The sequence below is a fragment of the Medicago truncatula genome, chromosome 1 (assembly GCF_003473485.1).
Source record: "Medicago truncatula cultivar Jemalong A17 chromosome 1, MtrunA17r5.0-ANR, whole genome shotgun sequence".
NCBI classification, from domain to species: domain Eukaryota; kingdom Viridiplantae; phylum Streptophyta; class Magnoliopsida; order Fabales; family Fabaceae; genus Medicago; species Medicago truncatula.
Window position 1 is genome coordinate 38,657,206 of NC_053042.1, and position 17,380 is coordinate 38,674,585.

At 33.5% G+C, this 17,380-nt stretch overlaps 2 protein-coding genes across 3 annotated transcripts; one reads left to right on the plus strand and one right to left on the minus strand.

Moving 5' to 3' along the window:
• The first annotated feature begins 4,240 nt into the window (after positions 1-4,240).
• LOC25484564 (metal-nicotianamine transporter YSL1) lies at positions 4,241-7,645 on the plus strand. 2 transcript variants are annotated; one of them, XM_013613412.3, is made up of 7 exons: positions 4,241-4,396; positions 4,518-4,935; positions 5,301-5,473; positions 5,659-5,753; positions 5,891-6,025; positions 6,125-6,429; positions 6,537-7,645. In XM_013613412.3, the coding sequence occupies exons 2-7, from the start codon at positions 4,536-4,538 to the stop codon at positions 7,469-7,471; spliced, it is 2,043 nt and encodes a 680-aa protein (XP_013468866.1). In that variant the 5' UTR covers positions 4,241-4,396; positions 4,518-4,535; the 3' UTR covers positions 7,472-7,645. The 2 variants fall into 2 exon arrangements, with proteins under 2 accessions (XP_013468866.1, XP_024637205.1); XM_024781437.2 differs by having other exon boundaries at positions 4,251-4,396; positions 4,509-4,935.
• A 203-nt stretch (positions 7,646-7,848) lies between these two features.
• LOC25484565 (protein HLB1) lies at positions 7,849-16,988 on the minus strand. The gene is made up of 14 exons (XM_013613413.3): positions 16,455-16,988; positions 15,744-15,869; positions 15,507-15,576; positions 13,996-14,109; positions 13,134-13,217; positions 12,819-12,869; positions 12,573-12,602; positions 10,259-10,321; positions 10,078-10,143; positions 9,828-9,956; positions 9,603-9,638; positions 9,072-9,191; positions 8,743-8,931; positions 7,849-8,143 (listed from the first exon to the last, which is right to left on the minus strand). The coding sequence occupies exons 1-14, from the start codon at positions 16,826-16,828 to the stop codon at positions 8,033-8,035; spliced, it is 1,563 nt and encodes a 520-aa protein (XP_013468867.1). The 5' UTR covers positions 16,829-16,988; the 3' UTR covers positions 7,849-8,032.
• Between the last annotated feature and the right edge of the window lie 392 nt (positions 16,989-17,380).

Sequence of the window (17,380 nt, forward strand, 5' to 3'; positions counted from 1 at the left end):
GTGCATAAAATGTGTGTTTTTTTTAAAAAAAATTCGGTATTTGATCTAAAAATCGATTAATTCAAAGGGATCAATTCCACCGCCCGCTTACATAAATATGTATTAACTTATTCCAACGATTTGGTCTAGTGATAAAAAGATAGGTCCTAACCATTGAAATTCTGAATTTGAGTCTCTGCTAACATGATTCTCTAACCTTAAATTTTATATTGTCATATATTAACTAGAATAAAGTCTATTAATGGTTCATGTTAGTAGTAGTTGTTAAGTTAGTTTTTATTTTTTCTTTTACTGGATAGGGTTTGAACCCAAATCCTCTAATTCCTATAATCCTTAACCTCAAATCAGTTGAGCTATCATTTAACTATCTCAAGACATTTATTTTAGAGGAATTTCTGAAATATCATTGTTTGGCATAATATACATGGAATTATGCATACATAATTATGTATAGATCGAAGTACGAGACTATATATATATATGTCCGAAAGATCATTGTTTGGCATATATGTATGTCTTTTGTGCTAAATTACATTACATGGTGATAAGATATGAATGTATCATTATAAATAATCAAATCATTTGACAAAAGAAAAGGCATCGATACAAGTTTATCTCTACACATCTTTTTCAAACTTGATGCTGAATGTTGACGGATCAACTCATCCACTAGCAGCTGCAATCAGTATATATGTTGCTTAGATTTTACACTTTGTTTGGATGATGAAAAATATAGAGATGAAACAATTTTACACTTTGAATGGACAAATAATGAAAGTAATTTTAATTTGTACTTGTAGTGAGTACAATATTTAGAACTAGGATTTAGAACAGTTTAAATCATGCCTTGAGAGCATTCTCAAGGGGTTATTTATAGCCTTTCTTTGGCTTAGTTTTTCGTGATTTAACCCCCCAAGTAACTTGATCCCTAAATCACGTTTAGAGTGTTCTGGATACTTTTAAACACTCTTTGAGGCGGCGTCCTTTGAGGGACTTGCCTAAGGCTCTTTCGGCCCTTCTAGAGGGTGTAATGCCCTTAATTATATATTGTCGGTCCGATTCGTATTCCTATGATATATCAGTTTTGATCCAAATAATACAATGACTAGGGGTAGGAATTGAATCCAATAATCTATCAAATCTATTCAACTAAAACTTGTTAATGGAATAGATCCAATTCACACCAATTTAGGTAGGTTGAGTGTGTATTACTCTCATTTTTTTGGTCACTATCCTCTCAAATGTATTAATTCAAATACAAAGGTCACTAGAGAATCTTTTAAGAGTGCAACCAAAAAAAGGTAGGTCAAATAGGAAAGTTGACTAGTCAATTCAATCGAAAATGGGAATTAAAACAGAATAAGTATTTAAATTTAGTCCCTAAAATTATAAGATGGTATTAATCTAATTTTCGATATTATAATATTTAAAATAATCTCTAAAAGTAACACAGCCTTTTGGCAGCTCTTTGTTTATTCTAGTTCCACTGTTGAAATAGCAAGTGCATCCAATTCATTAGCTGTGCGTGTGTCTGTTTATGTATTTATATATTCTGATTCTGAATGTATACTATAGTACAGAATTTCCTTTTATTGGGACATTTCACCTAAACGAAACTTCTGATATTTCTAAATGCTATGCTATACCTTCCGTGACTGTATAGTCCTGTAGGATGTAACCTATATATTATAATTAACATTTTATAATTAATATATATAGTGTTGTCTATTATTGAGAAAGCTTGGACTATCTGACATAAGTTTCTTTCACTTTTTGTTTTGTTCTCTATTAGCAATAATCATATTTAATGTAAGACGTTAGATGTTGTTGTCTCTTTTAGTTAAAATTTGAACTTTGGTTCTTCATGTTATAGAGTTTAGTCCTTCCATTAGATTCAACTTTCCTTGATTCTTTCAATTTTGTTAAAACTCTTATATTGAAACCTTATAAATACATCAATATTTTAATTCTTGAAAAAAATACTTCAACACGCATTCAGTCCTATGAGTTTTGAAGGGAAATACTTTATTGTGTTAAATTATATTTTAATTATTTGATATTTTAAAAGATTGAAAGAACAATATGATAGATGATTGAACTTATGTTTGGTATCACGGTAGATATGTCAGAATCACAGTAATCTATTGTGATTTTGCAGAAGGTATAAAAGTGTAGCTTTTAGAAAATTACAGTGAATCGTCTGATTTCAACACACTCATCATGACATCAAACATACACTATATAATATCATGATGTCTTTTGAAAAATCATCAAAATCCAACTAGTAAATACATTATAGAACTACATGTCCGTTAAAGTTTTTACTCGACAATTTTAATATTGTTGTATTTTTAAGTTTGAGTTCCATGTGGAGTATCAAATTCAAATATACAGCCAAATATAAAATGATCTTTCAAAGTCCTCCCTCCAAAAATCTCAATACACCAATTCACAAACAAACTCTAAGATTACAGTAACCGGATCATATAAAAACAAATGTAGAGTTGTTTGATGATTAACTATTAGATTCATTACTCTCTTTGATTGGTTAAAATCCATATTTGACTTATCAAATTTATAAATTTATATGGGACTAAAATGATTTGGCGGGAGCCATATGAATTTTAACCAATCAAAGATAGTGTGTTGAGAAGTGTGTGCTAGAATGTAACATTAGTTTCAACTTTTGACATGTTATATTACATGTATAGAATATCAAGTTAGATATTTTACAACCGGTGTAATAAGTTTTATAATTGAAATGAACGGTTGATTGTGAATTACTGTAGCACTATATAATATGGAATCAATTGTGTCAAAAAAAATATATAATAGGGTATATCAATTGATTATGTGCTAAGTTACGCGTAAAGATCTTCTCATTTTATTATTTATTATAAAATTGGTGTATAAATATCTAATTAATGCGACCAACTTTATAAATGTCTGTATCTATATTTTTTTTATACAAGTGTATATTTATATTTTTTATTCACTTCAAAAATATAGTAATGAACACCTTACCAATTTATGGACCTTGATCACATTATGTTAATTGACATTTTATTTCAGACGATTAGTTATTATTTTGGCATTATTTAGGGAATGAAGTGATAGTTGTAGTAAAATATATCTATTTTTCGGAAATAAATTCTCTTCTGTGAAACTAGTTAAGCTTACGTGCAAATTTTGTCCATCCTTCTTCGTAAATCATAATAATTCATACCTTGATAGAGTTCTACACATGTTTAGAAAGAGAGGTGAAAATGATTAAATTTCTTATATATATATATATATATATAGAGTTGATAGTTGGTTGGTATGCCCGCTTGTTTGTCTGGACATTGGTTAACCAATATATGTCATTTATTCTGTGGACTTTGTTTGTAAATTTTAATCGTCTTCTTTTGACACGTCTTGTACTTAAGAGACGGCTTCTTTGTTGTTAATTTATATTTATTTTTGCTTGTTCAAAAAAAATCTTATATACAGATTTTTTGTGTGTTATAGAATTTTATCATGTAGTAAAAATCTAAAATAAGAATATTTATTTTTGATATATCAGTCGCACGTGCTGATGTTCCTTTGAAATTGGTTGGTTCATGATTGACAAGAATATATATATATATTTTTTTTATTGCTTTATAATTATATCCCATAAGTAAACTATGGATGATGCGATCTTCGTTTTATACCAAAAAAGCCAATCATCATTATTTACCCAATGACTTTGCAGCCAACCTAACCACAACTTGTTCATACTTATTTTTTTGTTAATCTTTCTTTTTTTGTTGCTAATCACAACTTGTTCATCACAAGTATCATACGTACATATGCTGACAAAATTAAACACATTATTACCAATAATTTTCCAAGTATATAATATAACATAATTGATGTTGTTTCTTCAATACACAAAGTTTTACGTCGTTTAGAATCGAGGTTAATTAGACATATTTTAAGCACAAAACCGTAACCATTTATGTAGGATCTAAAACAGACAATAACTTAGAAAAATGGTGCAACAATTTTTATTTTTTTTAAGAAGTTAAACTAAACTAATCCAAATTGAGAATCGAACCTAAAACTTTAAGGAATAGCACACTTCAATGTCTGAAGTCAATACCACCAGAACAACTTGAGTGTGTTACGCTGCAACCGACTTAAGATTGGAACAAAGTTTAAAATAATAAAAGAATCGACATTTATATTCTTGTATTACATTATATATTATTACAGCTAGTCCTTAAGACATATCTATCTATCTATATATGTACCCCACACTATATAATAAGTCCATACCGTATCCGCGCCTTTGCTGGAAGAAAGCATCTTAATGTCTTCATTGCTTCATCAGTTACAAAAAGACTAGAAGAGAAAGAACAAATAAACTAAGGTCAGTTGCTATAATTATAATACTATAACAATATATTTATAATTTAATCATTGTTTTTCATCTACCTTTGTCTTGATGTATCAACTATATATTATTAATTAATATAGTAAAGTTGTGACAGGTGCAGTAAGTTATAAAGATGATTTCTCCATCAAGTCCACTAAACATCAACATGGAATTTGGTGAGAAAAAAATGGAAATTGAAAGAGATATTAATCAGAATATGGAAGAAAGGTTGCCAGTTATAGGAGCTGAAGTAATCCAATCCGATGAACATTGGACAGAACACATAACAGTGAGAGGATTGTTTGTGAGTATGATGATTGGAATAATATATAGTATAATAGCAATGAAGCTGAACCTTACAACAGGAATGGTTCCAAATTTGAATGTCTCTGCTGCTTTACTTGCTTTTGTGTTTGTAAGAAGTTGGACTAAAGTGCTAGAAAAAGCTGGCTTTGTTTCTAAGCCATTCTCTCGCCAAGAAAATACCATCATTCAGACTTGTGCTGTTGCTTGCTATAGCATTGCTGTTAGTGGTAAGATTCAAAGCCTACTACATATTTATCATTTTCAACAGATACATCTTACTTTCCGTCGCCTAAGAAATCAAAGATACATACGGTAGTACGATTTTATAAATCAGATCATGTTTAAGTAAGGTCGTTTCATACATACATACATACAAACAAATATATTATTTCTTCATACTTACTAGCTACTTAAGTGGTTGAACTTAAGTAGTTAATGAGATTCCGCTAAGGTCGAACTGATCAAGAGTGTAGTCGAGTTTGACCTCTAGCTAAAACAATCACTTTGGTCAGACTTTACTTACCTTCTGGCCGAATTCTGGATTACCAGAGTTCATTTCTCTGAGAACAAAATGTGCTTGTGTTTGTTGCAGGAGGATTTGCTTCTTATCTGTTGGGATTAAACAGGAAGACATATATATTGTCTGGAGTAGGCACTGAGGGTAACAACCCAAGCGCAGTTAAAGAACCTGCATTTGGTTGGATGTCTGGCTTCCTTTTTGTTGTTTGCTTTGTTGGACTCTTTGTCTTAATTCCACTCAGAAAGGTATGTAATATAATACTTTGGATGTGTTTCTTTTCTTTCCATTTTTCAGGACTTTTAAAAGTTAAAGAAACTAGAGTTAATTAATATTAGATATTGGATATAACTTGTTAAAAACTCATTCAAGTCAACAAGACTCTACCAAAAATTCAGTGTCTAAAACTAACTTGCACATTTTTCTGATTCAGGTCTTGATAGTTGACCTCAATTTACCTTATCCAAGTGGTTTTGCAACAGCGGTTCTCATCAATGGTTTTCACACACAGGATGATAAAATGGCCAAGTACTATAAACATCTCTTCTTATTCATTCTTTTTTTTTTTAACAAACTCTTCTTATTCATTCATTAACTTTTAGTTGTTGCAATTTGGAAAATAAAGGTACTAATTATAATCACCATCTTATATTTTAATATTGCAGGAAGCAAGTGCATGGGTTCATGAAGTATTTTTCTATCAGTTTCTTATGGGGTTTCTTTAAGTGGTTTTTCTCAGGCAAAGAAGACTGTGGATTTGAACAGTTTCCAACCTTTGGATTGCAAGCTTGGAAGAACACGTATGATTTAAGCATATTATATTATATATAGTTGGTTTGGAATGAGAAATCTTGCATTGCACATGTTACTAATCTTATTATTTGGATGTATTTATGCAGATTTTATTTCGATTTTAGCACGACTTTTGTGGGAGCAGGAATGATATGTTCCCACCTTGTGAACTTGTCTCTGCTCCTTGGAGCTGTGCTCTCTTATGGAGTTATGTATCCGCTCGTCGATCGGCGTAAAGGAAACTGGTTCCCTGAAAACTTAGAAGAAACTAACATGAAGGGTTTATATGGTTATAAGGTTTTTCTATCAATTGCTCTAATCCTTGGTGATGGCGTATATACTTTCACCAAGATTCTAGTTTCAACTGTCCTTGGCGTACATGAAAGAATCAAGAGCAAGAACCATAAAAAGGGTAAAGAACAAAATCTTTTTAGCCTTTCTTCTTTTTAATTTTTCAAGAATAATAGTAATATTAATATATGAGATATATCTAATGTTGAAATCATTTTCTTATCTTAGAATTAGCTGCTGATGATCTGCACGGGAATCCAACTGGTGACCTTAAACCAGCTCAAACATTTTTGAAGGAGAGCATTCCAATGTGGATCGGGGTAGTTGGATATGGCGTTTTCACAACTATTTCGATAATTATAATCCCGCGCATGTTTCCCCAGCTGAAATGGTACTATGTCATTGTTGCTTACGTATTCGCTCCATCTCTTGCATTCTGCAATGCTTTTGGAGCCGGTCTCACTGATATAAACATGGCATATAACTACGGGAAAGTTGCACTATTTTTGCTGGCAACTGTGACAGGAAAAGAAAATGGTGTAGTGGCAGCACTTGTTGGATGTGGTCTCATTAAATCCGTGATCTCGGTGTCTTGCAATCTGATGCAAGATTTCAAAACTGCTCATTGCACACGCACCTCTCCCAGGGCGATGTTTGTATGCCAAGTAGTTGGCACCGCGATGGGGTGTATATGCTGTCCTCTGAGCTTCTTCCTATTCTACAAGGCATTTGATGTGGGAAACCCACATGGAGAATTCAAAGCCCCTTATGCACTAATTTACAGAAACATGGCAGTTATAGGGGTTCAAGGTTTCTCAGCACTACCTCGACATTGCTTGCAACTTTGTTTTGGGTTCTTTGCTTTTGCAATAGGAACAAACATGTTAAGAGATTTTTCACCCAAAAAGATTGGGAAATGGATGCCATTACCGATGGTCATGGCCGTACCGTTTCTGGTAGGGGCATACTTTGCAATTGATATGTGCACGGGTAGTTTGGTTGTGTTCGTGTTGCACAAGCTTAACTCCAAGAAAGCAGAGTTGATGGTTCCAGCAATTGCCTCTGGACTAATTTGCGGGGAAGGACTATGGACTCTTCCTGCTGCTATTCTTGCTCTAGCGAAAATTAATCCGCCTATCTGCATGAAATTTGTTACTTCATAAAATTTAACCCAACACATAAAGCAATGTAGAACATTAGCTAGTGCACCTTTCTTTTTTGTTTCTTTTTTTGTCACTGTTTGTGGCGTTGTGCACTCTGAAGCACATATCAAGTTCAATACAGAAGAACATTACCATATACTGTTGGCATTAATACACAGTTTTAACATTACAGAATTCTGAAAAAAATAACGTAGGTTTCTGGAATACAGTTCTTGCTGCAGGTACATTCTCACCCCCAACAAAACTAAAAGAAAAACCCCTTCCTTGAACAACCAATGAAGTATCAAGTTAGAGGATCAAACAGGGCTCAGCAGCAAGATATAACAGATGTAAAAGGTCTAAAGCACACAAATTCTGAAATTCTTATAAAATATGAATTATCAGCAAAATCCACATTTAATAGATGGCTAATGAGTAAACTCGGATTTTTCAATTGTGTTAAAATTATTTCATACATTACTCAACATTATACACAAGTTCGCAAAGAAGTGCAAAAGGCTGATGATGAGTTCTTACTCAATTTGACAGACCAAATTGGTAATACAATTAACAAAATTACAATCATCCTGTTATAATACCCGCCAATACATCACTTTTGCCTCGCACATAAATAGTGTAGACTAAACGAATTGCATCCAGCCATCCATCCAATGATTCCCAAGAGTCAGCAACCTTGATAAAGCAATGTACAAAAATGAAAATTAGTGCTGCAACTTAAAAAGTTAAAGAGATTCTCATGCTTTTGGCTTGAGATGAAGCACTATTCAAAGATTCCATCAACCCTTTATAATCTTACTAAAACTTGGACTTGGAAGAACAATTTTTAATTACATGAGTTTAGCCTTTATATCAAAGCACGGTGTGCAGTACTGGAAGCATAAAAAGGTCATGCCGTCAAGGGTCTGTTTCCACCATTTCAATAGTACAACAAGAGTGCAGGTTTCACACAGTTGCATTGCCAATTAAAGTTGATAATTTATTATATTATCAGATACACTGTCAATGAAGAACAAGCCATCACAAAAATGGCAAACTAAAACTAATGTTACAGGTTGTTGGGACTGCGGAAGTGGTAATTTCATTATTGAATGTGGTCTTGATTATTTTATAATGAAAAAGTTCATGGTTTTATCAGTCCGCAATTGCTCTATACTGTCTTTGGTTAAAATTTATTTGGTGCTCTGGATTAAACAACCTACAACAAGTGTAGAAGAAGGAAGCAACAAATCTATACAATACAAATACACTCAGGTTATTGAAGTGTTGCTTACCAAGTAAACTGATCCGTGAACTGTATCAATGCAGAGGCCAGCACCAGGTGGCAAAGTCAGATCAGCACATGCTGATACAGAAACAATATCTGCTATTTCTACTTTGATAGTCTTCTTATCCCCATTCATGGCATCTCCTGATCTGGTTGAGAGACTTTGAGATGCTTGCCTCTGTTCAACTCTGGGTACCTGTGTACAACGGGAGGCATGTAAATTATTTCATTAATTTTTGGACTTCTCATACCAGAGCCTAGAGGTTATCCAATGAATTCAAAACTTAAAATGAGTAGCCTCTTAAAAAAATTCAATTTGTCAGCCATATATTTTACCTGCTGAAGCTTTTCGTGATCCAAAAAGAATTCTGATCGTTTCCAGTCATTATGAGGTGCAACTATTGCTCCCGCAGGAGGTGCAGTTAAATATCCAACTTTAAGGTGTGGTAGCGGTAACTGTGAAAATTCAGTTCTGTCAAAGTTGGTATATAAATGAATGATTACACAACTAGCACTCACATTTGTATATAATGAAATGAAACAACTATACCATATAGCGCATATCAATTCAAGTAGAAGGTAAATTAACTTCTAACAAAAAGATAGGAATAGGGATGAAATCCAACAAAACAACTATACCATACAGCGCATATCAATTCAAGTAGAAGGCAAATTAACTTCTAACAGAAAGATAGGAATAGGGATGAAATTCAATAAAACAGTTTGGTTACTCAACATAAAAAAAAATATTCAGAAAGCTTGAAAGAGAAAATTTATGTCATTTAAATTAAGTTCTGTCACACATTGTTATGTTGTCCCAGATTGAAAGCTACTACACAAACATGATTTAGAATAATATGTACTCACCATAGATCGAACCAACCGCAAGGCACTGCTATATACCTGTCACACCAAAAAATTATGGGCTGATTTCATTATATAAATTGCAACAAAATAATAACAGGACAAAATAGAAGGATATATTTAACCGAAAAGCACATGTTAACTAGACTAATAAGCCTTTCCAATCCAAATAATGCACATAGCCAATAAATATTTGTAAAGGAAGATGGTTAGACAATGGCTTCTTACTGAATAGTTTGGTTTCAATGCATGTGCAGCAGCAATATATATTGCAGATTGGCTGTACAATTCATTTGGAGAAACTTCTTGAGCACTCACTGATCCCCCTGTTCTTAAAGTGTCCTCTGCTAATCCGTACTGCAAAGTCATTTAGCAAGTCAATTATACATTCTTAATATTGTTTGTGTTACATGTCAATCCAAGACAACAGAGCATAACATGTCATTGAATATGTGAAAAATTGAAGAAGAAATACTACCAGAACAGTTCCAAGATTGTAAATTGCCCGGTGGAAATCAAATTGCAACTGTATGGCTGCACGGAACTGCATTGAAGAATAAGGTAAAGTTAAAAGGGAAAGAGAATAAATCATATTCAAGGGATGAAGTTGATGTAAATGTTTGTCACTTCCATGTGATTCCCTTCTAAAAAATATGTACCTTGCTGATAGCAGTTCGTACAATTTTTTGCTTTTCTCGAGCAGGAACAATGGCACTGAGTTCCTAAAGTGGAAACCAAATTTTCAGAGAAGAAAATTCAAAGAAATTAATTGAGAATTTCAACGAGAAAATTATAAAATTATGAAGTATAATTTTCAACAAGAAAACTATAAAGTATAATATACTTGGAGGGGAGCAAAAAAACACACAAATTCAAGTAACGGAACCAGCCTCTTACAAATGCAAATCAGGATATCAACAATAAACCCACAATAAGTTCAACCCTTCCATGTAGTTCATAACAAAAGTTTTATCGGACCAAGTTCCCCTTTTTTTCTTCAATAAGTACAATATTTTGCCAAAGAATTCTCAAGATATAGAGAAATGTACTCTCAAGATATAGCAACATAAGAAAGGAACAGGTTTTAAAACTAAAAGAAATGTATGGCAATTCCAACGGTACTAACAGGTTTTATTTCCATTCTGTTTATTTTGTTTTTACAGAATTTTCCAACATAAACTTACTAACACCTGCTTTTTTACCAAATGTTACACGGCTGACACTAAAAAAATAAAAGAGAAGATTATATTTGACAATTCACAGCCAAAGTAAACATGTTATATATATTCAAACATAGATCAATCACTCTGCTAAATTGCTAATGTTAGGTTGTTACTCGAGTAATGTTCAACAAGGATGCTTGAATATAGAATTGGACGAGCTAGCAGTGCTACATCAGCACCAAATGTAATGCAAAATAGGCAAGGGTTCACATTTTCCAATAGGATTTTTTGGCACCCTAGTCTTGAAATACTATCAGATAAATCTATGAAGTTGTAGACAAAAAGATTATAAGGAGTATAACTATCATGTGACTTCAAGAATGTGAGAAATTCAAGAGGGTTGGAAAAAAGATTATGGAAGTGGACATTTCAAGATTTAAAAACTGGTACAAAGATTAAGTTATAGAAAGAAGTCTGATGAGTATAATAATAGATCAAACTTGAAACAGTAATATGACTGATGATAGATTGAGAGGATAAGAGCATGTTCTTAAAGCTGTTATTTAACAGAAAGCTTACAACTAAATGACAAGGTACTGTGTAATCTTGGAAGGGACAATAAATTTCAAGGAAGAAAATAATTTTCTAGCATGGTAACAAAATATATTGAAGGAGGCATATGGGAGCTTACAAGAGGTTTTAGGAAAAAGACCAATATCTCCCATGAGAAAAGTAGATCAAATTGAAGATAGTTCAACAGCAACAACAACAACCAAGCCTTATCCCATTAAGTGGGGTCGGCTACATGGATCAAATGACGCCATAGTGTTCTATCATAAACCAAATTTGGATCCAACTCATTGACCTTTAAATCCTTTCTAATGGTTTCTCTAATAGTTTTCCTAGGTCTTCCTCTACCTCTTTTAACTTGACTCTCCTCCATTTGATCTACTCTTCTTACCACGGCATCTACGGGTCTTCTCTCTACATGCCCAAACCATCTAAGCCTACTTTCTACCAACTTTTCTACTATAGGTGCTACCCCCACTCTCTCTCTAATGGTTTCATTCCTAATCCTATCATGTCTAGTCTTACCACTCATCCAGCGCAACATCCTCATCTCTGCTACACTTCTTGATTCTCGTGTTGACTCTTAACCGCCCAACACTCCGTACCATACAATATCAAATTGGTGTAGGTAGAACCACGAAAAGGGAGAAACCATTAAAAATATACCTTAAACGAAATTGTTCTATTGAAGATTATTTTTTTATGAAACCCAATGGCATTGATTGACAATGACTGATCCATATACCCCGGTCACACCTAATCTTTGAACACATTGTTCCAACTACATTAAAGATCCAAATAGCTACATAATCAATAACATAACATCCATGACTGATTTAACAAAATGAAAAATACTAAAACAAGTAATTACGAAATATGACTGTCTTGATACAAAGATGTGTGCAGCACATATATATACATAATAACACTCTTGGATAGGCAGCATGAATTACCAAAGTGCTTTCGGTATGAAAAGAACTTTCCAGAAGTTAAAAGCTTCAGCTCATAGAAAAGGATGAAAATAGTTTTTTAGGAGCATTCTAAGAAGCTAAAGATTTTTACTTCTAGAAAAGTTACATTTTAATTTCTTGTGCAAATAAATAAATGAAAACACTTTTAACTGAGGGGAAAAAACCCTAACATGCTATTAGAAGCATGTCATCATAAAATAACAAGATTTTATTTTTAACATAGTTTGTATGAAATGTAATGTTTGTACACTCAGAAATTAAAAATATACCTGAAGCGCAAGTCCCCAGTTATTAAGTGCCTGAAATAGATTCGATTAGAGTCAGTAAAAGGGGCTCAAAATGAAGAAGAGCAAGCTTGTGAAGAAAAATAAAAGGTGTATAGGAATGGAGTGAGTGAGTGAATACATGATAAAGCAAATATTTACTGGGGAGACAAAAAAAAAAAGCTATCAAAACCATGTACGGATTCAACAAGAAGACGCTAATCAAACTTTCAACAAAAAAGAGAGAAGAACCTGAGGACTGTTCCAGTTGAGTTGGACTGCTTTAACATAGTTCCCTGTTGCCTGGGAAAAATAAAAATTTAACAAAATTAGATGGTGCAATGATAATCCTCTATCAATCAATACCTGACAAAACTGAAACAAAAAATTGAAAAGTTATTCCATTCAAATTCAATATGAATTCAGTTCCGTAACATCATTTAATAGGCATCAAGGGAGTGGTACAAGAACAAGAGCTTAAAAAAATCATATTAATTTCCCCATAGCCTAAATATGCATGAAAATGTGAAGCCATTTAATAGAAGGAAGCATATAATGTTCCCTAACCTGTTTCCATAGCTCTTCAGCTTCCTTTGTGCGGCCTCGCATCTTTGCACGGTCAGAGATTGCTATTGCCCAATTGTAGTAAGCCTGGATACAGTCAGATGGGGGATTAAAATTACAAGTAACGACACTCATTTTTACATCTATGGCTCTGTGTGAAAAGAAACGGATAAGCTTGGTAATAGCTGAAAAGTTAGATGATCAATTTGAATTTGGTAAAATTAGTTGTTGAACTAACTAATAAATATAGAATGACATAAAAAGACATTATAATTTTTTTTATATAAGAATTATACACATACATATACATATATTGGATAATTATTGCTTTTAATATAGTTTTACAAATTATGTATCCACTTAAAAATTAAAATAATATTTTTCAATTTTATTTTCATTTTTGAAATTATTATCAAATGGAATGGGATAATATGAATAAATTTACATTTTTTTTTGTTTTATTAATTAAAATCTATTTTGTGTTACTTTTATCCTACATATGCAATATATTTTGCATTACATCCAATTTCAAGATTGAAATATATTAGGGCTGAAGTTCATTTAATAAATCATCTGGGCATGAAAATTTAACTGCCCAGTTCAGCTTGTCAATAGCTCACATAAGAATAAAATATTAATAATATACATTAATATTTATAAATCATGCATATGTGTGCAGAACCTCGTTTAAGATTTTCTTTAGTGGTACTTTTTAATATTTATATTTGTATTCTGGCTCATTTAGGCTCAACTAATCTTAGCTGTGCCAGGCATGCTATTGTTCAGCTCATTTACAACTTCAATTTTAGGTAAAAAATTACCACACATTCATCTAAACATCATACAGCATGATATCCTTACATACATCATGTAGTGTGGGACAAAGATGGGTGGCCTCATCATATTTTTTGCAAGCTTCCTCAAGCAGAGCATCTTTAGAAGGTGAAGTGGAATCTGGACTAACATTATCCGCACTTTCCTGCATGCAAACAATGAATGAATGAACAACTTCAAAGCTTGGACCATTGATAACATATTTATTATCCAAGCATTTTTAGTATCGAAAATAATACAATGTTGCATGAGAAAATGCAAAATACACGAGGTAAATGCAAAAAATTATTAGCCGACAGTATGGCATGTATTTATGTACAAATAAAACATCATCCTAGAATTGTTCATACTGAATAATATAAGTTTGATAGCAACTGGTATTTTATTAGAAAACATAGGGAAAATCTATATTGACTGCAGCATTGCGAAATTTCGAAGGTCCATAAACCTCCCTATGCCCAATGTCCTCAACTCTCAAAATGACAAGATATCTCCCCCTCTCAACAACCCCTCTTCTCATTTATAGGCAACATGCCTTTGTACCCAATTAATTGCAGCCCCAAACTACTAAGGGCCTGTTTGGATTGGGTTATTTGAGCTAGCCTACTGGCATAAATTTTGCGAGACTGTTTGGGAGAACTTATGAAAACAGCTTTTTCGGTTTATTTTCATAAGTTCTCCAATATAGCTAATAAAAACAGCATATAACGTATACATAGACAATTAAACTCTATTTTATCTTTTTCAATAAAAATAGCTTATCTAAGCTTATGCATCTTGTGCTATAAGATGCAAATAAGCTGTTTATCCAAACAGGCCCTAACTCTATCTCACGTAAGTTCCGCTAGGCTCTAGTGTTATCAAATAGTGTCCATGACGGAATATTTGCCAACTGCTATAGCCAATTTGTGAAGGATGGTGGCACCATGGTGTTTTGTGGCGGAAATGAAAGCTTAAAATAGGTTACTTTTTGCCTTCTGTCATGACCCACCATCCATAATCAATAACACTACTAGGCTCGAATAATAAACTCGTCTTAAACAGTAATTGGAAGCTAAGCCATCCACATGCATCCTCTCCTACCATTATTGTGATTCCTAGACGTTTCTCCTAGAGTTCTCATTTTGAAACTTACAACCACTTAATTCTCTAAGATTGTCCAGAATGTGTTTCTTCATTCTTTCTGAACTCATTTCAATGTGCACTACCCACAGCTCCAAGAACAGAGATTCGATACCACTTGACAGAAACATGTCTTATTTCTGCATGCCCAAAGGACCCAACTCTCTCAAAATGACATTATATGTCTCCTTCTTAACCCCTCATTTCATCTAAGGTAACATGTTTTATTTCTTTAATGATTCCAGCCCCCAAGGCCCCAACTACTAAATAAACCAACTAAATCTAACAAGCCTATCAACATTGATCTGAAGCCAAATATTCTAACAAAAAAATAGCCAATAATGAAATAAAGTTTATAGAATAATCTAAGAACCCAGTAGACTTCAATACTACATAGATAAATTAGACAGATGCTCAGACCTGAAGTACCAATGCCCAATTGTACAGTGCATCATAATCTTCAGGGTTCCTCTCAATAGCGGCAGCATACCTAGAAAATCCAAGTAAGAAAATTATAAGTTTGAACATACATTCCCCTGCCACTAAGAAGCATAAGAAAAGCAGCAACCCCCGCCATGATAGGGAGGGTTCCTAATATTTGCGAAAGATTACAAAGCAGAATGCATTCCTAGTTGTAGATAGAAGTGATTGTGGTACCTCTTGGCAGCAAACGTAAGAATCCGTTGCCTAGACCGTCCCTCCTCATCAACACCTACAACGCTGTTTATCAACTCCATAGCAGCATTGTTCTGTTCTGTATGCTGTTGCTGTTGACTATCTTGGCTGTGAAATAATACAATGTAAATATGCATTTCACGCTTGCACAAACAGAAAAACACTCTCAAATTCAAATCATTATTCCCATAATTCAATAATGAGCTTAATTTTCATACACTGTCACTGCAAAAAGTTTTACAATGTCAGCATATGACAACCAACCATATGAGTTACGTTAGAATTAGTTATGATAAAATTCAAACATGTTTAATGATATGACTGTTATGACTATTTGTCCGTGTAAAAATGTTTTTTTTTTTTTAACTCGGTAAGCTGCCCAAAGACCGACTAATCCAGGGACTAATCCCACCGTCTACTAGCAGAGGACTGTGTTGAAGCCAGAGGAATGCCATGTATGAACCTGTCCAACATAGTAAAGCCAGAGCAAAGCACGGTATGGATGGCCCAACACAGTCGGTGTGAGTTAAATTAGAGAAATTCCCTATAATTCAATATCTATCTATATCTATATAAATGCTAAAATTGGAGCCATTTCTCAACTATGAACCACTAACACCTACATATCTTTGATCAATGCATATTCTACAAGTCATTTACTATCCGATGAAATGGAAAGGTTCAGCGGAAAACCTGTAAGGAGAGCTAACATCTTCTCTTTCGGGTTCAGAGTCATTTTTCAATCCATGAAGCAATTCTCTCATGGTGAAAGTTCGACTTCCTTCATCTTTTTTCAACTGAGGATGCGGTGAAGAATTGGTACCAACGACGTCATTGGAATTGATCGCGGTTTCTTTGAGATCTGCATCGCTGTTAACTTCTGGATCGGGTCTTGATCCAGATTCCGGTTCCAATTGTACTTGTTCTTGTGATTCTGGTTGTTCCGGTTCGGTTTCTGGTTGAGGATCAGGTTCGTGATTCGAATTGGATTCAGGTTCGGGTGCTCCGTTCTGAGATTGTGGTTCGGGTGATGGTTGAGATTCGTTTTGAGATTCTGGTTCGGACATTTTGAAGTGTTAGGGTTTTGGAGGAAGAAGTTTCGATCGGATCAGACTCGCAAACACAGTAGACGCGTGGAGGAAATGTGAGGCAAAGCCAATGCTGAACGAAGAAGAAGAAGAAGAAGAAGAAGAACGAATGAATGGAGAACAGTGTTTTTTATTTCCTTGCAATTGCAGTTTTTTTTTTTACTTTATTTTTTCCACTAAAAATGGTCATGATAAAGCCAGTAAATATAACGAAATTAAAGTGTCCGAAATATTTATGTTTAAATATGTAATGTCCGACACTAAATTTATTGATTGAATATTCATATGTCGGTTTGAATGGAACTACATCAAGGAGCGAGACATGAAAGCAAAAAGAGAAGTCAAATGTGAAGGTAGATGCCTATAACATCTCTAAGACAATTTGACCAAAACTAGATCAGAGGGTTCTCAAGCGTCATCGTATTACTAGAGGATCTAGCACCAAACTTAGCGAGAACATATACATTCATGTTTTCTTCGTGAAACGTGTGTTGATTTTGCACCACCCACCCACTCTTTTGTCAAGAGACA